Below are 26,454 nucleotides of genomic sequence, written 5' to 3'. Positions count from 1 at the left end.
ATTCTCCCAGCTCAGAGAGGGGGGGATCTGACTAAACGACTTACCAGTCGAGAGGCCCTATGGATCTTTAGACTAGGAACGAGAACCCCTAAAGGTTTAAATTCCCGTTGGGATTTAGCATTGATAACGTAATACAGAGTTGCTCCTTAGTCTTTGCCTCTTTTGGCTCTTATATTGTCTGTTTTTATTTTTATTTTACGAGTTTTTTTTATATACATTTTTAAATAAAACCTGATGGAGCGCAGACATACCGTATAGGACACATTACCCGAAAGAGTACTTCTCTCCGGGATGTGAATATCCCTTCCTGGATGTGGTGATTAAGGGGAGTGACTGTATTTGCGGGACCTCCCCCACCACAGGAGGATGGTATATATGGTGTCTAGTGTCATAGATTTTTTAGCTATGAGTAAGAACCGTTCGGTTCGAAACATGTCAGCTATATGATGTGTGATTTGGTGTGGATACGTCCATAATAAAGGAACTTGATTGAGGGATATCGTGCGGACATCCTCCTCCTTTGCTTCTGTCTCGTTGGACTGGCCTGTCCTGGATCCAGCACTATCCCAGGGTGCTGTGAGCGGTTTTCTGGTGTTTTCTACAAGTTACATATAACCAGTAGTAGTGACCATTAACTCCTCTGATAACCAGTAGTAGTGGCCAGTGACTCCTCTAATAACCAGTAGTAGTGGCTAGTAACCCCTCTGATATCCAAAAGTAGTGGCGAGTAACTCCTTTGATGACCAGTAGTAGTGACCATTGACTCCTTTGATAACCAGTAGTAGTGGCCAGTAACTCATTTGATAACAAATAGTAGTGGCCAGTGACTCCTTTGATAAAATAGTATTAGTGTCCAGTAACTCCTTTTATAACCAGTAGTAGTGGCCAGTGACTCCTTTTATAAACAGTAGTAGTGGCCTGTGAGTGCTTTGATAACCAGTAGCAATGGCCAGTAACTCCTTTGATAACAAGTAGTAGTGGCCAGTAACTCCTCTGATAGCCAGAAGTAGTGGACAGTAATTCATCTTGATAGCACCAAGTAGTGGCCAGTAATCAACAAGGAAAAGAGCTGGCACATCCAAAGTTAAACTTTATTGGTCCCATTGTAAAAGAATATGGCCATATTCTTTTACATGGAACCAATAAAGATTAATTTTGGATGTGCCAGCTCTTTTCCTTGTTGAATACTGCGTAGAGGGCGTCATCCCTCTTTTCAGCTGTTGCACTCCCCTTAAAGACTATTGGTTTAATCCTTTAGTGAGTGCGAGACAATACTACAAATGTAGTGGCCAGTAACTCCTTTGATAACCACTGATAGTGGGCAGTAACTCTTTTGATAACAAGTAGTAGTGGCCAGTAACTCCTCTGATAGCCAGTTGTAGTGGCCAGTAACACCTATCTCCTTATTCCAGGTTTGAGAAGGAGTGTGAAGCTCGGTTGGAGAGGAACCAGCGGTGTGTATTCACCAGTAACAGTGCTGTGCAGTGGTTGGACATCCGCTTGCAGATGATCGGGGTCGTTGTGGTGTCGGCAATTGCTGTTATCGCTATAATCCAGCACCAGCGGAGGGCTGGAGATCCTGGTGAGCAAGTGTGATCCTGTGTCCTTTGTTAGTGTCTCTGATATGATAAGGCCAAGGACAAGGTCCGCACACTCTGCAGAAATATTAATAATCCAAGTGCATGATGGTTGTACAAGAAATCATTATAACCGTAAGTATAAAGTCACCAACTGACCAGGAGAGAGATGCCACATCTCAAACATCATGGAAAGGACAACATTGTTTTCCTATTGAAATCCTTGCAGCCTGTGCAATCAGCTTATCTGTCTGATCCGTACGAGAATATATATGACATGGACATGTCTGCAACACAACATCTGCTTTTTATCAACTGCATAATAGAAAAAATATCTCAGTTTTCACTAGGTTCATTGTAACACAGAGTTTTGTGTTTCCAACCAAGTGCTCATGTGGTTCTGCCTATGCTGACAACACACAAATACCGTATAAACATAGGTTCCAAAAACACCAGAGGGAGATTAGGACCAAATTGTCTACAGTGGATATGACTGACAGTAACAAGCTTTGTTGCATCCACAGGAAGTAGACACATGAGATATGTGGGATGACAATGACCATGTCTAACAACCAAGAAGAAAAGTTGACCAGAACATTGTCCATTTCCCACAACCAAGAAGAAGGGGTGACAAGGACCTTGCCCATGTCCCAGAAGAGGGGTGATCGTGATATTGCCCATGTCACACAACCTAGAAGAAGCTGTATAGACAGGTGTGGAGGGGGGATACAGCACCCACCTACCACTGGATAGTGGCATTGCAAGAGCTGCACTGCAACCTTCATGACCTAAACTGCAACATCCCCACCAATTCAGATCGTGCCTACTTTCACTAAGGAGTAACATATACACTACCACTGTATATGGGATATTTCTTCAAATCAACCTAGAAGAAGGGGTGACGTGACATTTCCCATGTCAAAGAAAAGGGGGTGATCGTGACATTTCCCTTCTCCCACAACCAAGAAGAAGGGGTGACCATTATATTGTCCATGTTCCTCAACTAAGAAGAAGGTGTTAACATGACATTGCCCTTTTCCCACAACCAAGAAGGGGTGACCATGACATTGTCCATGTTCCACAACCTAGAAGAAAGGTTTAACAAGACATTGCCCATGTCCTACAACCGAGGAAGAAGGGGTGACCATGAAATTTCCCATGTCCCACAACCAAGAAGAAGGAGTGACCGTGACATTGTCCATGTTCCATGACCCAGAAGAATGAGTGACTATGACATTGCCCATGTCCCATAAGAGAAAATGACCATGACATTGCCCATGACCTAGAAGAATGACTGACTATGACATTACCCATGTCCCATGATCCAGAGCTTTCAGTGGGAAAATAAGACTGTCCATTTATAGAGCTTCTGGTGACTGGAACTTCCACACTATTTACAATGTCTACTTTGTGTTTTTTGCAAGAAAATTACATGATTGTGACATCATTTAGTGGATCCACCTGTTCATTTGTTATATATGAGCTCTGGTTTGTTGGGGACTTTATTATTGCTGTGTGGAGTGGAAACCTTAGTGTTTAGTTCACCTATAAAGCACTTGGATTAACAAAGCACATTGGAGTATATTCACTAAACTGTGTTAATCGGAATAACGTCTGCAGGGTCTTGCGCATTAAGAGTACAGCGTATCGTGATACGATAATAATGTATGTATATATATATATATATATATATATATATATATATGCATAAATATAGATAAATGCATGCAATTACAATACTGTGCATAATGCAAGTGCAATTTGTGCAAATACATCAGTGGCAAGATTGAGGTCACATTTGTGCATTCCTTATATGCATAGGTATTACCACATGTTAGTTACTAGTTATGCCTTTTTTAAAGATTACACACCTAAATACCATGCCTACCGCTTATTGTTTACATTTCACTGCAGTTTAGTGGCTATACCCCACTGTTTCAGAAGTCTGTGTGGACCCCTGCTCTGTTATCCTGTGGAATGGAGGAAGGACTGCTGGGTGATCACATCTGAAGGATTCCTATCCTTAAAGAATCTATTTAACATAGTAGTCTCTTCTTTCATAGACAGTCTCTTTTTCTCCCTAATCTCTCTCTAATGGTCTCTCCTGCTCTCTCATGTATGGTGTTTGGAGTTTCTCATTATGTTCTGCTATCTCAGTCATTACTCCTGATACTCGTGTTACACATTCTTCCTCTTTTGGTCAGACTTTGCCATGGATATCTTCTTACTTTCAGGTCTCATCGGACTGTCCCTATCCTACGCATTGTCCATTACAGGGTTACTGTCTGGCCTCATCTCCAGCTTTACGCAGACAGAGGCTATGATGGTGAGCGTGGAAAGAACAGAGGAGTACACCACACAGCTTCCGTGTGAGCCCAGAGAGGGGACAGTAATGGTGAGTGTGAGGGTTATGGGTGCTCTGCACAGCTGTCATATGAGGCCATAGAGGGGGGGGGGAGGGAGGGGGAGGAGTACTCTGCAATTGTCATATGAGGCCAGAGAGGGGAGGGTAGTGGGGAGTGTGCAGATGAGAACTCTGCACAGCTGTCATGTGAGGCCAGAGAGGGGAGCAAAAGGAGTACTCTGCACAGCTGTTATGTGAGGCCAGACAGCAGAGGGTAATGGGGAGTGTGAGGACTGAGGAGTACTCTGCACAGCTGTCCTGTGAAGCCAGTGAGGGGACAGTAGTGGGGAGTGTGCGGAGAGAGGAATTCTCTGCACAGCTGTCATGTGAGACCATAGTAGGGAGGGTAATGGGGAGCGAGGAGTACTCTGCACAGCTGTCATGTGGGCATAGTAGGGATGGTAATGGGGAGCGAGGAGTACTCTGCACAGCTGTCATGTGAAGCCACAGAAGGGAGGGTAATGAGGAGTGTGGGGAGTGAGGAGTACTATGCACAGCTGACATATGAGGCCAAATAGGGGAGAGTAATGGTGGGTTAAGGATCTGATACGACTCTGTTGAGAGTTACAATTTCTAACCTTCATAATACAAGTCTGTATAATATTCTTGCCGGAGATGCTTGAGTACAGAAGAACCAATGTGCAGGGAATGGCAATGGAGCTTGATCATAAGACTACGACCTGGGGCCACTTCAGAGCTAGTGAGGACATTATGTCCACAGAGATCTTGTAGGGTATTTATAGAAGTTACTTTCAGATGGTTCCAGAATGTCTCCTTCCATCCTTGTCTTTCTTCCAGGTGGACCCAGGCTGGCCTAGCAATGGCTGTATTGAGTTCAGAGATGCTGTTTTATGTTACCGTCCTGGTCTTCCCAATGCCCTCGATGGCGTCCGCTTTACTATTTCTCCTGGAGAGAAGGTTGGAATTGTGGGTCGGACAGGTTCTGGAAAGTCCAGCTTGTTCTTGGCTCTCTTCCGTATGGTGGAACTGAATTCTGGGCTTATCCTCATTGATGACATTCCCACACAAGAATTGAGTTTGGAGGTGTTGAGGTTTGTGAGTTGGACTATATAGGATGGATCTGTAGAAATTTACATACGTGTGTCATATATAGGTTTTTCCACCAGGTCACGGCTTGCAATCATCCCTCAGGATGCTTTCCTGTTCAGCGGCAGTGTGCGTGAGAACCTGGACCCATTGTCCCACCACCTAGACACTGATCTGCTGGATGTACTGTCACAGTGCCATTTACTGGACTTGGTAGAGCGTATTGGTGAGTGCCTCATAGAGAATAGTCTGTGCCTCCACCATACATTGTGTCACTAATGGTCATTGTCCTGCAGGGGGTCTGGATGCTGGCGTTGGTGATAGAGGAAAGAATTTCTCCCTCGGACAACGGCAGCTCTTGTGTCTGGCCAGAGCTCTGCTGACACAGGCTAAGGTGAGGTGCCAATATACACTGAAGCTTTTGGGCCCAGGAAGTCAATTATGGACTTTATTTTTCATATACCTGTTGATTTTGGTGGCAAGTTGTGTTGTAATATCTAAAGTGGTTGTCCAGAACCAGCAAGGTATGTAGCAGTTGGAGGAGTCAGTATAGTGATTTGCAGAGAGGCGCAGAAAATGTTGCGTGATGAGAAGAGTAAGGTAAGTGTACAGCGTTGCAAAGAGCATCAGGTAAAAAGAAGTGGGAGGAGCCAGAATAGGGATTTACAGAGAGGAGCATCAGGTAAGAAATCATTGGAGGAGTCGATAAAGGGATTTGCAGAGAAGAGCATGAAATACGAAGTCATGGAAGGAGCCAGTGTCGAGTTTTGCATAGAAGAGTATCAGGTAAGAAGTCATGGGAGGAGCCAGTTAAGGGATTTGCAGAGAGGAACATCAGGTGAGAAATCATGGGAAGAGGTAGTTTTTGGAGTTGCAGAGAGAATCTATTTTTTTTAGATTTATGGAGTAGATCTGCAGATATTTTGTGATGGTAAAAGTGATTGTAAAGATTTGCAAAAAGGAGCAGGGCAGGAGGATTGGTGGATGAATGTCAGCAGAAGGATCAGGAGATTAGGAGTTGTGGATGGAGGCTAGTGTGAGGTGGGGCAGAACAGTGGTGGTGGATGGAGACCAAGGTGAGGGGCAACAAATGGGGACTAGTGAATGGTGGCCAGGGTAGGGATCTGCAGAGAGGAGCAGCAGATGAAAAGTGGTAGATGGAGGCCAAGCTGAGGAGCAGCAGATGAGGCATGGTAAATGGACGCCAGGCTGAGGAGCAGCATATGGGGAGTGGTAGATGGAGAACAGGGTAAGGAGCAGCAGATGAGGCATGGTGGATGGAGGTCAAGGTGAGGAGCAGCAGATAAGTGGTGGTGGATGGAGGCAAGGTTAGGGATCTGCAGAGAAGAGCAGCAGATTAGGAGTGGTGTATGGAGGCCAGGTTAGGGATTTGGTGAGAGCAGTAGCAGATGAGGAGTGGTGAATAGAGACCAAGGTGAGGGGCAGCAGATAAAGATTAGTGGATGGAGGCCAGGGTAGGGATCTACAGAGAGGAGCAGCAGATGAGAAGTGGTGGATGGAGGCCAGGCTGAGAAGCAGCAGATGAGGCATAGTGGATGGAGGCCAAGATTAGGAGGAGCAGATGAGGAGTGGTGGATCGAGGACAGGGTGAGGAGCAGCAAATGAGGCATGGTAGAGGCCAAGCTGAGGAGCAGCAGATGAGGAGTGGTGGAGAGAGGCCAGTGTGAGGAGCAGCAAATGAGGCTTGGTGGATGGAGGCTATCATAGGGATTTGAAGAGATGAGCAGCACTGGGTAATTGCTATGTAGAGCCAATTAGTAGCATACTTTAGAGATCCACAAACCAACAAATACTTTACATGATGAGACCACGGCTCTAAAATGCTGCTGAACAAATGCCAGAGTGACTGTTCACTGCTGTAGTGCCTACAAGTCTCTCATCCATGAATGTGTCTCCCCAACAGATCCTATGCATTGACGAGGCCACAGCCAGTGTAGACCACCAAACGGACCAACTGCTCCAACTCACCATCCGGGAGAGATTTAAGGACCACACTGTTCTCACTATCGCTCACAGGTATCCCATAAATTTCTTGTACCCCATGGGTGCGAGAGATGTATCCTCTGCCCGGGTTAATGTCTCCAGGAGAATTTGAATATCAATGTTTTCAAGTCTCTTTTCAAAGGCTGGATCATTTGTTTTGGATCCAAAAGTTCAGGCATTCAGCCCTTGGATGTTCCAGCTGCTGATGACTAGTGATGTCCTTGGTATGCCTTGTAATGAGCAGAAATTATCATATACTCAGTAAATTGGGGGAGGGGGGTTAGGTCAGCTATTGTGGGTGTCGCATCAGTATGCAATATAGAGTGCTACACAAAGTTCTTATTTCTGACATCCCTCACAGGTATCCTGAACCTCTCCCTCTCATCACCCCTCCACCCTCCTCACTATCTCTCACAAGTTTTCTAAACCACCCCTCCACCCTCCTCACTATCTCTCACAGGTATCCCAAACCACTCCTCCCCATCACCCCTCCACCCTCCTCACTAACCCTCACAGGGATCCCGAACCTCTACTTCCTATCCTTCACACGTATCCTGAACCTCCCCCATATCACCCCTCCACCTTCCTCACCATCCTTCACAGGTATCCCAAACCTCTCTCCCCCTCCCCTTCCCCTCACCCTTCCACCCTCTTCACTATCCCTCACAGGTATCTTGAATCTTTTCCCTCATCACCCTTCCACACTCCTCACTATCCCGAACCTCACGTCCCCATCACCCCTTCACCCTGCTCACTAACTTGAACCTCTCCCCCATCAACCCTCCATTTTACTCACCAATACTCACAGGTACCCCATCACCTCACCCTTTCATTATACTGTATTACTGGGTATCACCCAGTCATTTTCCCCTATCACACTGTCACTGTCCCCTGATGCTGTCACTCATCTGTGTTTGTACAATCATTTGACCCTACATTTCTCAATTTTCCACCATAGGTTGAACACAATCATGGACTCGGACCGCATTTTAGTAATGCATGCTGGAAAGGTGGCTGAAATGGATTCTCCCACAACACTTGGCAACAATGAAAACTCTCATTTTTACCGACTAATAAACAGTGGCCAGCTTTGAAGACGATAAACAGAAGACGTAAGAACTCTAGTGTGGACATATCTATAGGAACAGAATGGGCGGTGCTGGTCTTCAGTCAGTGGCCCCTCTTCTACTTCCTCCAATCCTCTCCTCCCCGCCTTTATATCTGTGCTTGGGAACAAAGTGGTGGCTGGATAGTGTAATGGCTCTGTCTCTGACACAGGAGACCTGGGTTCGAATCTCGGCTCTGCCTGTTCAGTAAACCAGCACCTATTCAGTAGGAGACCTTGGGCAAGTCTTCCTAACACTGCTACTGCCTATAGAGCGCATCCTAGTGGCTGCAGCTCTGGCTCTTTGAGTCTGCCAGGAGAAAAGCGCTATGTAAATGTTCTGTGTTTGTTTAATATCTGGGTATGTCTCTGCTGTTGGCTCCCGTGGGAGAGGTCATATCTAGGTATATCTGTGCTGGGGCCTCCTGTGGGAGAGGTAATATCTGGGTATGTCTGTGCTGGGGGCTCCTTTGGGAGAGGTAATATCTGGGTATAGCTGTGCTGGGGGCTCTAGTGGGAGAGGTAATATCGGGGTATGTCTGTTCTGGGGCCTTCTGTGGGAGAGGTAATATCTGGGTATGTCTGTACTGGCAGCTTCTGTGGGAGAGGCAATATCTGGTTATGTCTGTACTGGCAGCTTCTGTGGGAGAGGCAATATCTGGGTATAGCTGTGCTGGGGGCTCTAGTGGGAGAGGTAATATCGGGGTATGTCTGTTCTGGGGCCTTCTGTGGGAGAGGTAATATCTGGGTATGTCTGTACTGGCAGCTTCTGTGGGAGAGGCAATATCTGGTTATGTATGTACTGGCAGCTTCTGTGGGAGAGGCAATATCTGGTTATGTCTGTGCTGGGGGCTCCTGTTGGGAGAGGTAATATCTGGGTATGTCTGCGCTGGGGGCTCCTGTAAGAGAGGTAATATTTGGGTAGTCTATGCTGGTGGCTCCTGTGGGAGAGGTAATATCTAGGTATGTCTGTGCTGGGGTCTCCTGTTGGCAGAGGTTATATCTGGGTATATACTCACAGGGTGGAGAGAGGGCAATCACAGAGAGGCTGAAGGTCTTGTCTCAGGTCACATATTAGAAGGCTGGATGTGTTCAGCAGTGGGAGGCTTCTTGGAAGATTTAAATCTGCTTTAAATCTCTTCCATCCAATGTAATCCATATGTTCTAATGGGTTGTGGCTGTAGTCATAGTGGTGGTGGATTAGATTCCTCTGTACTTTGTGTCCAGTTTCAGCTGTAGTCAAATATTCCAAAATTAAACATCTCATTCCCCCCAGAGGATCTTCCAACCCTAGTTCACGACTTCATCACATCACAGCTGGACTACTACAATGCCCTCTATGAAGGCCTCGCAAGGACCAGTACTGACTGGAATAAGTTAATAATGCTGCTGCCAGATTGCTAACAAACCAGCCTCGCCACTGTCTCATTACACCGATTCTTTGCTCACTGCACCGGCTACCAGTAAAATGGAGAATACTCTTCAAGATTGGACTGTTGACATTCAAATCCCTACACAATTTAGGTCCTGGATGCATGAAGGACTTGCTGAAACTGCACCACACCTCTCATAACCTCGGATCAGCAGGTTCCATAAACTTGGTCACTACTATAGTGCACCTAAAAACCTTTGGAACAAGAGCGTTCTGTCATGCTGCCCCTACCCTCTGGAATTCCCTACCACACCCTGTAAAGACAGCCCCATCTCTGGAGTTATTCAAATCCAGACTTAAAAACCACCTGTTTAGCCAGGCATTTGCAGGCTTATCTGGGTGTCTCTGTGCTGGGGGCTCTTGTGGGAGAGGCAATATCTGGGTTTGTCTGTGCTGATGGCTCCTGTGGGAGAGGTAATATCTGGGTATAGCTGTGCTGGGGGCTCTTGTGGGAGAGGTAATATCTGGGTTTGTCTGTGCTGGGGGCTTCCATGGGAGAGGTTATATCTGGGTATGTCTGTGCTGGGAGCTCCTGTGGGAGAGGTTATATCTGGATATGTCTGTGCTGGCGGCTGCTGTGGGAGAGGTAATATCGAGGTATGTCTGTGCTAGGGGCTCTAGTGGGTGAGGTAATATCGGGGTATGTCTCTGCTGGGGGCTCCTGTGGGAGAGGTAATATCTGGGTATGTCTGTGCTGATGGCTCTTGTAGGAGAGGTAATATCTGGGTATGTCTGTGCTGGGGCTTACATGGGATAGGTTATATCTGGGTATGTCTGTGCTGGGGTCTGTGGATAATATCTGAATATGACCGTGCTGGGGGCTCCTGTGGGAGAGGTAATATCTGGGTATGGCTATGTTGGGGACTGCCGTGGGAGAGGTAATATCTGGATATGACCGTGCTGGGGGCTCCTGTGAGAGAGGTAATATCTGGGTATAGCTATGCTGGGGACTCCCATGGGAGAGGTAATATTTGGGTAGGGCTATGCTGGGAACTCCCATGGGAGAGGTAATATTTGGGTAGGGCTATGCTGGGGACTCTCATGGTAGACGTAATATCTGGTTATGTCTGTGCAGGAGGCTCCCTTAGGAGAGGTAATATCTGGGTATGACTATGCTGGGGGCTCCTGTGGGAGAGGTAATATCTGGGTATGACTGTGCTGGGGGCTCCTGTGGGAGAGGTAATATCTGGGTATGACTGTGCTGGGGGCTCCTGTGGGAGAGGTAATATCTGGGTATGACTGTGCTGGGGGCTCCTGTGGGAGAGGTAATATCTGGTTATGTCTGTGCTGGAGGCTCCCTTGGGAGAGGTAAAATCTGGGTATGACTGTGCTGGGTGCTCCTGTGGGAGAGGGGATATCTGGGTATGACTGTCCTGGAGACTCCTGTGGGAGAGGGGGTATCTGGGTATGGCTGCACTCGGGGGCTCCTGTGGGAGAGGGGATATCTGGGTATGACTGCGCTGGGGGCTCCTGTGGGAAAGGTAATATCTGGTTATGTCTGTGCTGGATGCTCCTGTGGGAGAGGTAATATCTGGGTATGTCTGTGCTGGGTGCTCCTGTGGGAGAGGTAATATCTGGGTATGTCTGTGCTTGGGAGCTCCTGTGGGAGAGGTAAAATTTGGGTATGACTGTGCTGGGGGCTCCTGTGGGAGAGGGGATATCTGGGTATGACTATGCTGGATGCTCCTGTGGGAGAGGTAATATCTGGGTATGTCTGTGCTAGATGCTCCTGTGGGAGAGGTAATATCTGGGTATGTCTGTGCTGGGGGCTCCTGTGGGATAGGTAAAATCTGGGTATGACTGTGCTGGGGGCTCCTGTGGGAGAGGTAATATCTGGGTATGGCTGTGCTGAGGGTTATGGTAGGAAAGTTAATATCTGTGTATGTCTCTGCTGGAGGCTCCCTTGGGAGAGGTAATATCTGGGTATGTCTGTGCTGGGGGCTCCTGTGGTAGAGGTAATTATCTGGGTATGGCTGTGGTGGGGACTCCCATGGGAGAGGTAATATCTGGGTATGTCTGTGCTGGGGGCTCCCTTGGGAGAGGTAATATCTGGGTATGACTGTGCTGGGTGCTCTCATGGGAAAGGTAATATATTATCTCTACCACCATAGCACTCAGCACAGCTATACCCATATACAGTATGTGTATGTCTGTGCTGGGGGCTCATGTCGGAGAGGTAATATCTGCGTATGTCTCTGCTGGAGGCTCCCTTGGGATAGGTAATATCTGGGTATGGCTGTGCTGAGGACTCTTGTGGGAGAGGTAATGTCTGGGTAATATGGCTGTGCTGGGGGCTGTTATGTTAAAGGTAATATCTGGGTATGTCTGTGCTGGGGGCTCCTGTGGGAGAGTTAATATCTGGGTGTGTCTGGCTAGTTAGGTCAGGTCTGGCTAGTTAGGTCAGGTCTGCTAGTGGCATACCTTAAAGGACTTTTTATGTTTCATTAGTCTGGAGATTTGCAGACAGTCTTCAGCTGTTTATCTGTTCTTACTAACAACCATTCTCACCCTTGTGAGGGCAATCCTGTGAATCATTTGTAGATCCCAAACATGCAAAATACTAATAAAAACCTTTTGAAACCCTTTGCTGTGTCTGTGTGCTGTACATATTGCATTGTGCTGTGTCTGTGTGCTGTACATATTGCATTGTGCTGTGTCTGTGTGCTGTACATATGACATTGTCCTGTGTCTCTGTGCTGTACATATCACATTGTGCTGTGTATGTCGCTTCACTGTACATATCGCAGGCCAGGGATTAGCTGTCCTTAGTGAATTATGCTGTGTCTGTGTGTTGTACTGTATATATCACAGGCTGAGGATTACCTGTACATATCCCAGGCCAGGAATTACCTGTCCTTAGTGAATTACTGTTTCTCTGTTTGGCATGACCTGGTAGAAGCGGCGATGCAGGGAGGGAACAGGGTAGACAAGCACTTTGCAGGGTCAGAAGGGTGACAGTCCCTGGGGAGTAGATGGCAGGAGAGCGAGCAGAGAAGCATCAACTTTTTGCATGAAATCTATAAAAATCTAGGGAAGTACCGATATAGCCACAGATAGTACTGCCCCCCTCCCACGGGACCCCAGAGTCGGCTGATGGTTTCTCAGAATTCTCCCCAAGCCAATACTGCTCCCCCGGCCCCTGCAGAGTACTCACAGCAGCAGGGAGTAGTCGCCTGTCCAGCCAGAATGCTCCCTTTAGTTTGGGTGCTGCAGTCTATATCTCCACTTCCGCCTGTTCTTGTGACCCAAACGGGCGCAAATTCGCGATTGTGCAAAACGCTAGCGCGCCCGTGCTATGAATTTGCACAGTTTAGTGAATCCAGCCCAAGGGACGGTGTGGCTGTGTGGCAATGCAACAGTGCTGAGCAGCGATTGGTCAGGGTTAAAGACTGTGACCTTTGCCCCAGTGCTGCAGCCACCCGAGGCAACCGCTGGACTCAAGGAGTGGTAAGTGTTGTGACAATGGCTCATGGGCATCGAGAGATCGGCATACCAGGTATTCTGCCAGATCTCTCTCTTCCTGGATGGGGGACTGCCTCCAGCTCAAATTGCAGCAAGGCTGGACTTGTCATAGCCAGGCTACGACCAAGAATAAACATTGATAATTTATGGTAAACCGAACTCTGAGACTGTTACTCATTATTGCACACACGTTATGTGTGCAATGCCTATGTCACTTGTCATGAAATGTTACATGTGCACGTCATACAACACCCCAATATCACCTGCCAGGGGCAATCCAGAATGAGAGCCTAGGCAAGATGCACACATGGGTTCTCCACCTCTCATACTGAGTGGGATTGGGCAGATCCTCTTCTCCTACTGTGTCCTAGTCTCTACTAGCTATGGTTTGTCATCTGATCCCTCTATTCACCAAGCAGCACTGCAGAGCATGTGATAATAAACATTAAAAAGGTTATGGCTGCATTCTCTTTTCCTGCCGCAAAGCCCAGGAAGCTGCTGAATTTATGAATGTTGGAGATAAGAGTTTTTAGTGAGTCATTAATTGGCAGCATAACCCAATTATCAGGTTATATAAAGAGCAGAGCAAAGATCAAACTTGTACACACCCAACGCCATTAATAGAAGCAAGAATAGAGACCGCAAGGTATCCAAGTACAGCATCTCCACATAAAGGTATGGATCCCATCACCTGCGATATGTAGACATTTTGTGTCGCCATATAGAGGGATGGGGACACAGATCTGCGATATGGCGGGACTCCTGGCTGTGCTACTTCCCCTGAATCATGACTGTACCACTTCCCCAACTTATGGCTCTGGCACTTCCCATTGACTCACGGCTGTGCCGCTCCCTCTGACTCGCAGCTATGCCACTCCCCCTGACTCGCGGCTATGCCACTTCCCCTGACCCGTCCCTGTGCTCCCCTCCTCAGCCGTGCAGCTTCCCCTGACTCGCGACAGTGCCGTTTCCACTGACTCATGGCTGTACTCAGAGGCGTATCTAGAGGGGTGCAGGCATTGCTAATGCCATGGGCGCCACAGCACCATGGGTACCCTGCCTGCCCCTGTGCCTCACTGTAACTCAGATCAGGTTAATTTTGTTATCTGTGGAACATGGCTACTAAATGTATGTGTATAGAGTGCACTTGGCTATTTAATTATTTCATCTTGCACACCTGGCTTTTTAATTTGTTTATCGTGAGGCATCTGGCTACTTCATTATTTTATCTGGAGGTTTGTGACTACTTAGTTATCTTCTCTGGATGATTGTGACTGCTTAATATTTTTATTGGGGGGAATGTGACTACTTGATGAATTATCTGGAGGCTTGGAAATATTTGATTCTTTTTATCTGGAATCAGATTATCTCTGTGAGTAATTATTTATTTAATTGTTAGGCATATGGGTACTTAATTCTAATATCTAAGGGACCATGGCTTCTCAATTTATGTATCTGGGGACATTTTAAATGTTGGTATTTAGGTAACCTAGCTGCTCAATTTTGGTATCTAGGGACAAAACAATTGTCTTATGCTGGGAATACACCATACAATTTTCTGTTAGATTCTTCTGTTAGATTTTTCTGTTAGCATGCATAATTAGATTATTTTCTGTAGAGACTGGTCATTATCTCTGGTGCATTGTCTTCTGGTCATCTCCTGCTGAGTAGAACAATGCTTAATTGCTAGGCAGATAGATGGTTAGATGGATAATTTCCAACGTGTTGGCGAGTAAATCTAACAGAAAATTGTATGGTGTATTCCCAGCATTACAACAGTAGTGCAGCCTACAGATAAAAGTAGTATTGAATTGTGGTCTCCCATTGCTTCTTGGACTGATATATTCCAACTTGCCTTAACACCCTTTCGACCAATAAACAGAGAGGGCGGGGGAAAAGAAGGGGACACATATTAATTTGTTTTCTTGGGGCCCTGTATGGTCTTAATCCATATCCAATGCTCACATAATTAACTGTAATGGTGAGGGAAAAGGTTAGTGTTGGAGTGTGTGTGTGTGTGTGGGGGGGGGTTAGTGTTAGGATAGGAGAGTGTTAGTAGTCAAGTGGGTAAGGTTAGGCCCAGTGTGTGAGGTTGGTGTCAGGTGTTAAAAGAGTGGCAAGTTAGCGTTAGTACAAAGAGAGATTATAAAGAGATATTTAATAAAGAGTAACTTTGGCATTATCCCAAACCAAACAACAGAGGCAACCATAACAAATGTTTGCGAGAAAGGATGCTGCTTTTAGAGGGGAAGGGGGCACTGACTGGGGGGGCAATTTCAGTGTTTGCCATAAGCGCTACATAAGATACACCTCTGGCTGTACTTCCCTCTATGTCCATGCAGCTTCCCCGACTCATGGCGTCCCCTGCGTCACGCCTGACTCATGGCAATGCAGCTTCCCCTGACTCTCGGCTGTGCAGCTTATCCTGACTAATGGCTGTGCAGCTTGTGTCATGGCCGTTAAGCTTCCCCCGACTCGCAGCCTTGCAGCTTCCATTGAATCGCCCAGGTGCCCTTCCACTGACTCATGGCTGTGCAGCTTCCCCTGACTCATGACTGTGTAGCTTCCCCTGACTCGTGCTTGTGCAGCTTCCTCTGACTCACAGCTGTGCAGCTTCCCCTGACTCGTGCAGCTTCCCCTGACTCATAGCTGTGTAGCTTCCCCTGACTCATGACTGTGCAGCTTCCCCTGACTCATGACTGTGCAGCTTCCCCTGACTCGTGCTTGTGCAGCTTCCCCTGACTCGTGCTTGTGCAGCTTCCCCTGACTCACAGCTGTGTAGCTTCCTCTGACTCACAGCTGTGCAGCTTCCTCTGACTCACAGCTGTGCAGCTTCCTCTGACTCACAGCTGTGCAGCTTCCTCTGACTCACAGCTGTGCAGCTTCCTCTGACTCATAGCTGTGCAGCTTCCCCTGACTCATAGCTGTGCAGCTTCCCCTGACTCATGACTGTGCAGCTTCCCCTGACTGAGGCCCCGTTCACATCTGAGCGGGAATGCTCACCACAAACCACAAACACCTAGTCCATGTATTCCTATGGATGTGTTCTCACTGCCACAATCATGGGCATTTTGCGATTTTAGATGTGAACGGGGCCTCATGGCTGGGCAGCTTCCCCTGACTCATAGCTGTGCAGCTTCCCCTGACTCATGGCTGTGCAGTTTCCCCTGACTCATGGCTGTGCAGCTTCCCCTGACTCATGGCTGTGCAGCTTCCCCTGACTCACGGCTGTGCAGCTTCCCCTAACTCACGGCTGTGCAGCTTCCCCTGACTCACGGCTGTGCAGCTTCCCCTGACTCACGGTTGTGCAGCTTCCCCTGACTCATGGCTGTGCAGCTTCCCCTGACTCATGGCTGTGCAGCTTCCCCTGACTCATGGCTGTGCAGCTTCCCCTGACTCATGGCTGTGCAGCTTCCCCTGACTCATGGCTGTGCAGCTTCCCCTGACTCATGGCTGTGCAGCTTCCCCTGACTCATGGCTGTGCAGCTTCCCCTGACTCATGGCTGTGCAGCTTCCCCTGACTCATGGCTGTGCAGCTTCCCCCGACTTACGGCTGTGCAGCTTCCCCCGACTCACGGCTGTGCAGCTTCCCCCTACTCACGGCTGTGCAGCTTCCCCTGACTCAGGGCTGTGCAGCTTCCCCTGACTCAGGGCTGTGCAGCTTCCCCTGACTCAGGGCTGTGCAGCTTCCCCTGACTCAGGGCTGTGCAGCTTCCCCTGACTCAGGGCTGTGCAGCTTCCCCTGACTCAGGGCTGTGCAGCTTCCCCTGACTCAGGGCTGTGCAGCTTCCCCTGACTCAGGGCTGTGCAGCGTCCCCTGACTCACGGCTGTGCAGCTTCCCCTGACTCACGGCCGTGCAGCTTCCCCTGACTCACGGCTGTGCAGCTTCCCCTGACTTATGGCTGTGCAACTTGTTTCATGGCTGCGCAGCTTCCCCTGACTTATAGCTGTGCAGCTTCCCCTGACTCATGGCTGTGCAGCTTCCCCTGACTCATGACTGTGTAGCTTCCCCTGACTTATGGCTGTGTAGCGTCCCCTTACTCACAGCCATTTCGCTTCGCCTTTTGCTGCACGTTTCCTCCTGTTTAGCTCACGATTTATCCAGTTTTTCTGGTGTGTTGTAGGATTGGCATTCTAGCTTAAGTCCTCTACAAGCTAATTATTTAGCCTAATAAATGGTGAACATAAGCCATGAACGATGTGGGTGAGATAATGTAGGTTGGGGAAGAGCAGATTGTGTGCAGCTTCCCCCAACTCGCAGCCGTGCAGCTTCCCCTCAATCGCGCCATGCCCTTCCTCTGACTCATGGCTGTGTAGCTTCCCCTGACTTATGGCTGTGCAGCTTGTTTCATGGCTGTGCAGCTTTCCCTGACTCATGGCTGTGCAGCTTTCCCTGACTCATGGCTGTGCAGCTTTCCCTGACTCTCAGCTGTGCAGCTTCCCCTGACTCTCGGCTGTGCAGCTTTCCCTGACTCATGGCTGTGCAGCTTTCCCTGACTCATGGCTGTGTAGCTTCCCCTGACTTATGGCTATGTAGCTTCCCCCGACTTATGGCTGTGCAGCTTTCCCTGACTTATGGCTGTGTAGCTTGCCCTGACTTATGTCTGTGTAGATAAAAACAAAAAACAGAGGTGCCTGGCTCTTCTACTGACCACATATGCTATTGCTCCGTTGTTATTGCCTGATGAAGCGGGATCAAACCTGCGAAACGCGTTGCATATTTGGAGTTCATAAATAAAATATATTGACTGTGTTTACTACAGTCGTTGTGTGTCAACTTAGAGGAGGTAAGTCCACCACTACCTCCTCTATTTACCAAGAATTTGGTTTTTAAGCTCATTTAGCTTCCTGTTATCCTTTTGGCGCCTCTGTTCTCCTGCATAATATTATGTCTGTGTAGCTTCCCCTGACTTATGGCCGTGTAGCTTCCCCTGACTCATGGCCGTGTAGCTTCCCCTGACTCATGGCTGTGTAGCGTCCCCTGACTCATGGCTGTGTAGCGTCCCCTGACTCATGGCTGTGTAGCGTCCCCTGACTCATGGCTGTGTAGCGTCCCCTGACTCATGGCTGTGTAGCGTCCCCTGACTCATGGCTGTGCAGCTTCCCCTGACTCATGGCTGTGCAGCTTCCCCTGACTCATGGCTGTGCAACTTCCCCTGACTTATGGCTGTGCAACTTCCCCTGACTTATGGCTGTGTAGCGTCCCCTGACTTATGGCTGTGTAGCGTCCCCTTACTCACAGCCATGCCGCTTCGCCTTTTGCTGCACTTTTCCTCCTGTTTAGCTCACAATTTCTCCAGTTTTTCTGGTGTGTTGTGGGATTGGCATTCTAGCTATAGTCCTTTACAAGCTAATCATTTAGCCTAATAAATGGTGAACATAAGCCATGAACAATGTGAGTGAGATAATGTAGGTTGGGAAAGAGCAGATTGTGACGCTCTGATCTCTGGAGACACATCAGATGAATTAGGTGGGATTTCTCCTCTTCTGTGTTTCTGCAGATTCTGCCACACTGGAATGGAAGATGTTATCGCTCAGCTCTGCAGATCTTCCCAATCTGACCCTTTACCTGTTTGGGTCAATGGCCACATTGGCACCTGCTTTAACCAGCTTATTCTCAGTACCATCCCTCACGTCGTCTTTGCAGTATGCAGTGCTTGCCATGCTGGGAGCTCCAGGTATGTTATGCACGTTGGCCCTCTGACTGTCTTGCCAAGACATTAGAATAGGGAGATCTTCAGTCTCAGAAATAAGAACCCTCACTGGGCAGTATTGTGGAGGGAAAAGGATATTGGGCTGTTGCAATGGTCACTAGCATGAGATCACAAAATGTTCCACACGCATAGATGTCAATAGCCTGGTCTTCATGAGAGGGTGAAGGTGGAGGGAATTTGGTCTTCAGGCGAAAGGGTAAAGGTGGAGGGTATTTGGAGAGGGTGAAGGTATGGGAAATTTGGTCTTCCTGAGAGAGGGTGAATGGGGAGGGAATTTATTTCACATGAGAGAAAATGCAGGTAGAGGGACTTTGGTCTTCATGAGAGATGATGAAGGTCGAAGAAATTTGGTCTTCAGGAGAGAAGGTGAATGTAATGGGTATTCACTTGACCTGTGAGAAAATGAAGGGGGAGGGCATATTTCATGGTGGAATGTGGAGGTGACATAGGGCCAGATACACGTAACTGCGGTAATATTGGCATGCACAGATAGCCCACAGCAATATTACCCTTACTTTCATCAGCAGCATCGCGAGTTACGCTATTAGCGAGACCCTTGGTACTCAAGTAGCACGAATGTTGCTATGGTAATGACTGTTAGTTATCAAGGTTTTTTTTTTTTTTTTTTTTTTTTGAGGCTAAGCATAATGTGAGTCATTTGAGGTTCCCGATTCTTGAGGAGGTTAAACCATCTCAAAGAGGAAGGGGGGGGGGGGGAGAGACCAGGCTCAGTAAGTTGTTATCTAGAGAGGCAGCTTGGATCCACACATGAACACCACGGTATAAATAGAGAATATGACCTAGCGCTCTTCCTCTCAATTGGTTACCATATCAGAGTCTGCATATTTACTGTGGGATGAGATGGGGTAGCTTGGGACATGGTATGCCGTGACTCATATTTTGTAACATCATCCTTTGTCCTTACTAATGTACGGTCTATGAGATGTATATATTATCTTTGTTGTCTTCTACAGTTGTCTCTCCCCTTTGTAGTGCTAGTGGATGTGGCGCATGGGTTCTCCAGATCACCCAGCTCAGTTCGAGGACTTGGTAGCGATGTGCAGATTGTTAACATCCTGCCTGCATCCTGATAGACCATGAGAAGTGTGGGTGGCGGGCCGCCATGCAGTTGCTGACCGCCCAACAGATGGCCAGTTTTCCATCTGGTCCGCTACTAAGGGAGGCGTGGCTATGATGATTTATTCCATCACTGGTAATCTGATAAGTCTATGGTGTAATGGGCTTTCAGGATGCTTGCAAGTTGAAGAGACCTGCTCTTCTTGCAAAGTTTAGAGCATGGTCTTAATGACAGAATGTGGAGAAGACAAGGGGCAGTGAAAGGAACATTGACAATTATTGAGCGGGGGTGCAAGTGGATGTGATCTGCTCTTTAGTGTTGATAAGTATGTGAGAGATGCCCTGGTTTTACCTTTTCTTCTGACGATTAGTTTTATTTTCTTCTAGGAACACCACATTTACCTCCCTACCTGCTACCTGGCTGTGCCGGATTTTATTCTCATTCCTTTTAGTAATGTTTTGTGCTGCTAACTTGGCTCTGGGGGCCTTTTTTCCACTTGAAACAATCTATTTACTAGAAGTCCTCTCAGGAGGTGTATCCTGTTTATCATGGTTTACTCATTTTCTGGTGCTCCTCAGGCTTCGGAAGACAGCATGTATCCTTTCCCGGGGACCTGTCATTTTGGTATTGCCAATTCTTCTCTTGATCCCATCCATGGTGATCACCGTGGTATCGTTAAGCCAGGAGGGGGCCATGACATCTCCTCTGAACTCTGTGCTTGTAGCTCGTTTTTCTCTCTCAAGTCTCCAGCTCTGTGTGGTAATCCTGTATTTAGGGGTTTTCCTTGCACCAACTTCACCCAGGAGGTATCCCATCAATGTCTCCATAAATGATGGGGAAGAAGAGACTACTCCACTTATTTCCCCTGCCCACATTGTCAGTGAAGACTCCTCTGAAGACAATGAAAGTCTTTTGTCGCAGTTCTTTTACTTCTGGTTGAAGCCACTCATGAACAAAGGAGCAAATGGAGGACTAAAGCAACCTCAGGATGTTTCCTTTCTGCCGTACAATCTCTGTACTGCAAGAGTCCGCCAGAAATTCTTGTCCTATAGTTGTGCCGGTAGGCTGCGGATTTTATCATCTTTACATGCATGCTTCGGAACTCATTATTGTTCTTTAGGCGTGATAAAACTGTTCTCTGTTGCTTTGGGATTTATGGGGCCATTGTTACTGAATCTTCTGGTGAACTTTATGGAAACACAGGAGGAGCCCCTGAGCTGGGGGGTCATCTACGTTACGGGCCTGTTTGTCAGTGGATTTTTAGGGGCTATTCTACAGAATCAATACATCCATCAGATCAATAAGCTGATGCTAGCAGTCAGAACATCTGTTCTGACTGCTGTCTACCATAAGGCCATCTGTGGTGAAGGAACCAGGCTGGCTAAGTTCTCTACAGGGGAAGTGATGAATCTCCTGAGTACAGACACAGATCGAGTTTCCAATTTTTACCGCAGCTTTCACGAGCTCTGGAGCCTTCCGCTGCAGCTCTCCGTAACACTTTATCTCTTGTATCAGCAGGTGGGTATTGCCTTTCTAGGGGGTCTAGGATTGGCACTACTGTTGGTGCCCCTGAATAAAGTGGTTGCAACAGGGATCATGAATAACATCAAAGAAATGCTGCTGCACAAAGATACCCGAGTCAAGGTACTTCCTCTTCTACCCTCTTATTTCATTTTTATGTGTCTCTTCCATCTCTCACTTTCTGTGTCCCACTCCTTTTTCTAATCCCCCTTCCTGACTCTAATGTATGGAGGTATAATGGGTAAGCAGTCTCTTTGCATTTTTTTGGTTTACGCTCCTTTACGCTCCTTTTTGCATTTATGCTCCTTTCAGTCTGTGGCATAGTGTGCAGCAATTGTCACGGTGGATTCCATCTCAGTCTCTGACTTGCTGTGACATAGTGTGCTGTGATTGTCACTGTAAATTCCTCCTCATCCAGCTGAATATAGTTTTTCCTCATACTCTGATGAGGTAAAGTCTGGAATTAGGTCCATCAATTTCTTAAAGGACAACTGAAGTGAGAATAATATGGAGAGTGCCATATTTATTTTCTTTTAAACAATACCAGTTGCCTGGTAGCCCTGCAGATCGATTTGGCTGCAGTAGTGTCTGAATAACACCAGAAACAAGCATTCAGTTTATCCAGTCAGATCTGATATTAATGTCAGAAACTCATGACCTGCATATGCTTGTTTATTGTATATGGCTAAAAGTATTACAGGCAGAGGTTCAACAGGATGGCCAGGCAACTGGTATTGCTTAAAAGGCAATAAAATGACAGCCTCTGTATCCCTCTCACTTCAGTTGTCCTTTAAAGGTGTCCCTGGTTGCAGTATATTTAGGGCAGTGAGCCTCACCTTAAAGGGCCTTCTGCTCACAGAGTTGGCATAATATATTCTTCCTAGGTTTGTACATCTGTCTGTGTCTCCTACACTGAATTACCAGGGTGCAAGCCCTTAGTCTGTAGACACTCAGGATTTGCCTCTCTTAAGAGTTTTGGTGAATTTCCAAGTTTGGGGGCAGTTTCTATCGTCCCTGTAGGGACTGGTATATGGTTAACTTCCATGGGCGTCCACAGAAAATTTTCCAGGGGGGGGGGGGGAGGAAAAAGAGGAGGCGCTGCGCCGTAAATTTGGGGTGGTGGTGCGCGCGCCAAAAAATGGGGCTACGTCAGCCGAAAAATGGGTGTGATCATGAACCAAAATGTGGGTGTGGTCGTGGGTGGAGACAAGTTTACATGAACTAAGTAATGGTGGGACATTAGATTAGGACAGTGGTGGCGAACCTTTTGGAGGTCGAGTGTCCAAACTGCAAAGTCACTTTACTATCACAAAGTGCCAACAGCAATTTAAACTAAATATAAAGTTTTAACTCATACATGAACATTATGGAAAATCCAAGTTGAAAATAAACTGTGAAGATAAACAATTTCATCCATCCTACTCCTGAAAAATGTATTCATTTTTTTAGAACCTCCTAGTTTCATTTTCTGTTTAAAAAAGCGGAAAAAGTAGGTTTAATGCTATTGTCTCATATGATGATGATTCAGCTTTTTCCATAGTCTCGCAGTTAGCAATCATGTGACCCCCAACAAGACAAGTTCAGCAATCATGAGGCCCCCCCCATCAAGACAAATTCAGCAATCCTGAGGCCCCCAACATGACCAACTCAGCAATCATGAGGCCCCCAACCAGACAAATTCAGCAATCATGAGGCCCCCAACCAGACAAATTCAGCAATCTCGAGGCCCCCAACAAATCATGAGGCCCCCAACAAGACAAATTCAGCAGTCATGAGGCACATAAATAGACAGCATTTCACATAAATAGGCAGAATGCCCCCTTAATATGGTAGCATAATACCATAATAACACTCAATCTGACAGCAGTGGTTCCCCAAAAATAGGTAGCCCCAGGTCTATAGATGTAGCCAGGGGTAGAGATGTCCCCAGAACAGGTAGGCAGGGGTATATGTGCCCAGTATATGTAGCCAGAGGTATATGTGCCCAGTATATGTAGCCAGAGGTATATGTGCCCAGTATATGTAGCCAGAGGTATATGTGCCCAGTATATGTAGGCAGGGGTATATGTGCCCAGTATATGTAGGCAGGGGTATATGTGCCCAGTATATGTAGTCAGGGGTATATGTGCCCAGTATATGTAGTCAGGGGTATATGTCCCCAGTATATGTAGCCAGGGGTATATGTCCCCAGTATATGTAGCCAGAGGTATAGATGACCCCAGTATATGTAGCCAGGGGTATATGTGCCCAGTATATGTAGTCAAGGGTATATGTGCCCAGTATATGTAGGCAGGGGTCTATGTGCACAGTATATATAGTCGGGTATATGTGCCCAGTATATGTAGTCAGGGGGATATGTGCCCAGTATATGTAGTCAGGTGTATATGTCCCAGTATATGTAGGCAGGAGTATATGTAGGCAGGTGTATATGTCCCAGTAAGCAGGTGTATATGTCCCAGTATATGTAGGCAGGTGTATATGTCCCAGTATATGTAGGCAGGGGTATATATCCCAGTATATATAGCCAGGGGTATATGTGCCCAGTATATGTAGGCAGGGGTATATGTGCCCAGTATATGTAGGCAGGGGTATATGTGCCCAGTATATATAGCCAAGGGTATATGTGCCCAGTATATGTAGGCAGGGGTATATGTGCCCAGTATATGTAGGCAGGGGTATATGTGCCCAGTATATGTAGCCAGGGGTATATGTGCCCAGTATATGTAGCCAGGGGTATATGTGCCCAGTATATGTAGCCAGGGGTATATGTGCCCAGTATATGTAGCCAGGGGTATATGTGCCCAGTATATGTAGTCAGGGGTATATGTGCCCAGTATATGTAGGCAGGGGTATATATCCCAGTATATATAGCCAGGGGTATGTGTCACCAGTATATGTACCCAGAGGTATATGTGCCCAGTATATATAGTCAGGGGTATATGTGCCCAGTATATGTAGGCAAGGCTATATGTGCCCAGTATATATAGGCAGGGGTATATGTCCCCAGAATAAATAGCCAGGTGTATATGTCCAAGTATATGTAGGCAGGGGTATATGTGCCCAGTATATATAGTCAGGGGTATATGTGCCCAGTATATTTAGTCAGGTGTATATGTCCCAGTATATGTAGGCAGGTGTATATGTCCCAGTATGCAGGTGTATATGTCCCAGTATATGTAGGCAGGTGTATATGTCCCAGGTTATGTAGGCAGGGGTATATATCCCTGTATATATAGCCAGGGGTATATGTGCCCAGTATATGCAGGCAGGGGTATATGTGCCCAGTATATGTAGGCAGGGGTATATGTGCCCAGTATATGTAGGCAGGGGTATATGTGCCCAGTATATGTAGCCAGGGGTATATGTGCCCAGTATATGTAGCCAGGGGTATATGTGCCCAGTATATGTAGTCAGGGGTATATGTGCCCAGTATATGTAGTCATTGGTATATGTGCCCAGTATATGTAGTCAGGGGTATATGTGCCCAGTATATGTAGTCAGGGGTATATGTGCCCAGTATATGTAGCCAGGGGTATATATCCCCAGTATATGTAGTTAGGGGTTCATGTGCCCAGTATATGTAGCCAGAGGTATATGTGCCCAGTATATATAGTCAGGGTTATATGTGCCCAGTATATGTAGGCAGGGGTATATGTGCCCAGTATATGTAGGCAGGGGTATATGTGCCCAGTATATGTAGTCAGGGGTATATGTGCTCAGTATATGTAGTCAGGGGTATATGTGCTCAGTATATATAGGCAGGGGTATATGTGCCCAGTATATGTAGTCAGGGGTATATGTGCCCAGTATATGTAGTCAGGGGTATATGTGCTCAGTATATGTAGGCAGGGGTATATGTGCTCAGTATATGTAGGCAGGGGTATATGTGCCCAGTATATGTAGTCAGGGGTATATGTGCTCAGTATATGTAGGCAGGTGTATATGTGCTCAGTATATGTAGGCAGGAGTATATGTGCCCAGTATATGTAGGCAGGGGTATATGTGCCCAGTATATGTAGGCAGGGGTATATGTGCCCAGTATATGTAGGCAGGGGTATATGTGTCCAGTATATGTAGTCAGGGGTATATGTGCCCAGTATATGTAGTCAGGGGTATATGTGCCCAGTATATGTAGTCAGGGGTATATGTGCCCAGTATATGTAGGCAGGGGTATATGTGCTCAGTATATGTAGGCAGGGGTATATGTGCTCAGTATATGTAGGCAGGGGTATATGTGCCCAGTATATGTAGGCAGGGGTATATGTGCCCAGTATATGTAGTCAGGGGTATATGTGCCCAGTATATGTAGTCAGGGGTATATGTGCCCAGTATATGTAGGCAGGGGTATATGTGCCCAGTATATGTAGGCAGGGGTATATGACCCCACAATAAGTAGCCAGGTGTATATGTCCCAGTATATGTAGGCAGGGGTATATGTCCCCAGAATAAGTAGCCAGGTGTATATGTCCCAGTATATGTAGGCAGGGGTATATGTCCCCAGAATAAGTAGCCAGGTGTGCCCCAGCAGGAGGGGAGCAGCGCAGAGAAGAGGGAAAGCTATGTGCGGACAGCGGGGAAGGGGTGTCGTCTCCCCCCCCCCCCTTCCCTCACCTTAGGGGGCTTTCCCTCCCTCGCTCTCCCCTCCGGAGTCCAGAACGAAGTGTGCAGCGGCTGGGCAGCGGGCGGAACGCCGGATGGATTAGCCGCTACTCTGGTCTGGTCCAGACCAGAGTGCGGCACCAGAACTTCCGGCGCTGGAGCGAGACGAGGTAAGTCTCGCCCGCTGCCCAGCCGCTGCACACTTCGTTCCGGACTCCGGAGGGGAGAGCGATGGAGGGAAAGCCCCCTAAGGTGAGGGAAGGGGGGGGGAGACGTCCGCCCTTCCCCACTGTGCCCATAGCTTTCCCTCTTCTCTGCTCCCCTCCTGCTGCCTGCACGGGCATGCGGCCACGGGGGGCAGCGGGCGGCCAGGGTCGGGCAGATGCCCGGTTTTGCCATATGTGCGGACGCCCATGTTAGCTTCAGTGACTGCTTTACTTCACTCCATTTGTCCACAATCCTCTTTGATTTTGGCTGTGGTGTGTTTTATCTGGTTTCTTGTTAGGATCT

At 47.5% G+C, this 26,454-nt stretch overlaps 2 protein-coding genes across 11 annotated transcripts in view; both read left to right on the top strand.

Moving 5' to 3' along the window:
- The window catches only part of LOC137504319 (ATP-binding cassette sub-family C member 10-like), a 54,252-nt gene extending 42,100 nt beyond the window's left edge, over window positions 1-12,152 (top strand). For all 7 annotated transcript variants that reach the window (XM_068232579.1, XM_068232576.1, XM_068232580.1 and 4 more), the window contains exons 16-22: window positions 1,413-1,582; window positions 3,812-3,972; window positions 4,780-5,033; window positions 5,109-5,254; window positions 5,325-5,422; window positions 6,953-7,065; window positions 7,991-12,152. In XM_068232579.1, coding sequence (XP_068088680.1) covers window positions 1,413-1,582; window positions 3,812-3,972; window positions 4,780-5,033; window positions 5,109-5,254; window positions 5,325-5,422; window positions 6,953-7,065; window positions 7,991-8,126 — 1,078 coding nt within the window. In that variant the 3' untranslated portion in view covers window positions 8,127-12,152. The remainder of the gene's footprint in view (window positions 1-1,412; window positions 1,583-3,811; window positions 3,973-4,779; window positions 5,034-5,108; window positions 5,255-5,324; window positions 5,423-6,952; window positions 7,066-7,990) is intronic.
- The window catches only part of ABCC10 (ATP binding cassette subfamily C member 10), a 47,421-nt gene continuing 29,048 nt past the window's right edge, over window positions 8,082-26,454 (top strand). For 3 of the 4 annotated variants that reach the window (XM_068232584.1, XM_068232581.1, XM_068232585.1), the window contains exons 1-3: window positions 8,082-8,144; window positions 18,534-18,710; window positions 20,211-21,468. In XM_068232584.1, the coding sequence (XP_068088685.1) occupies window positions 18,550-18,710; window positions 20,211-21,468 (1,419 nt within the window). In that variant the 5' untranslated portion in view covers window positions 8,082-8,144; window positions 18,534-18,549. Of the gene's footprint in view, window positions 8,145-13,646; window positions 13,707-18,533; window positions 18,711-20,210; window positions 21,469-26,454 lie in introns of those variants that run through there. The other variant, XM_068232583.1, reaches the window with a different exon arrangement.

Source organism: Hyperolius riggenbachi, chromosome 4, assembly GCF_040937935.1.
Source record: "Hyperolius riggenbachi isolate aHypRig1 chromosome 4, aHypRig1.pri, whole genome shotgun sequence".
Lineage (NCBI taxonomy): Eukaryota > Metazoa > Chordata > Amphibia > Anura > Hyperoliidae > Hyperolius > Hyperolius riggenbachi.
The sequence above is the reverse complement of the archived record's forward strand: the minus strand, read 5'-3'. Positions and strand labels throughout refer to the sequence as shown.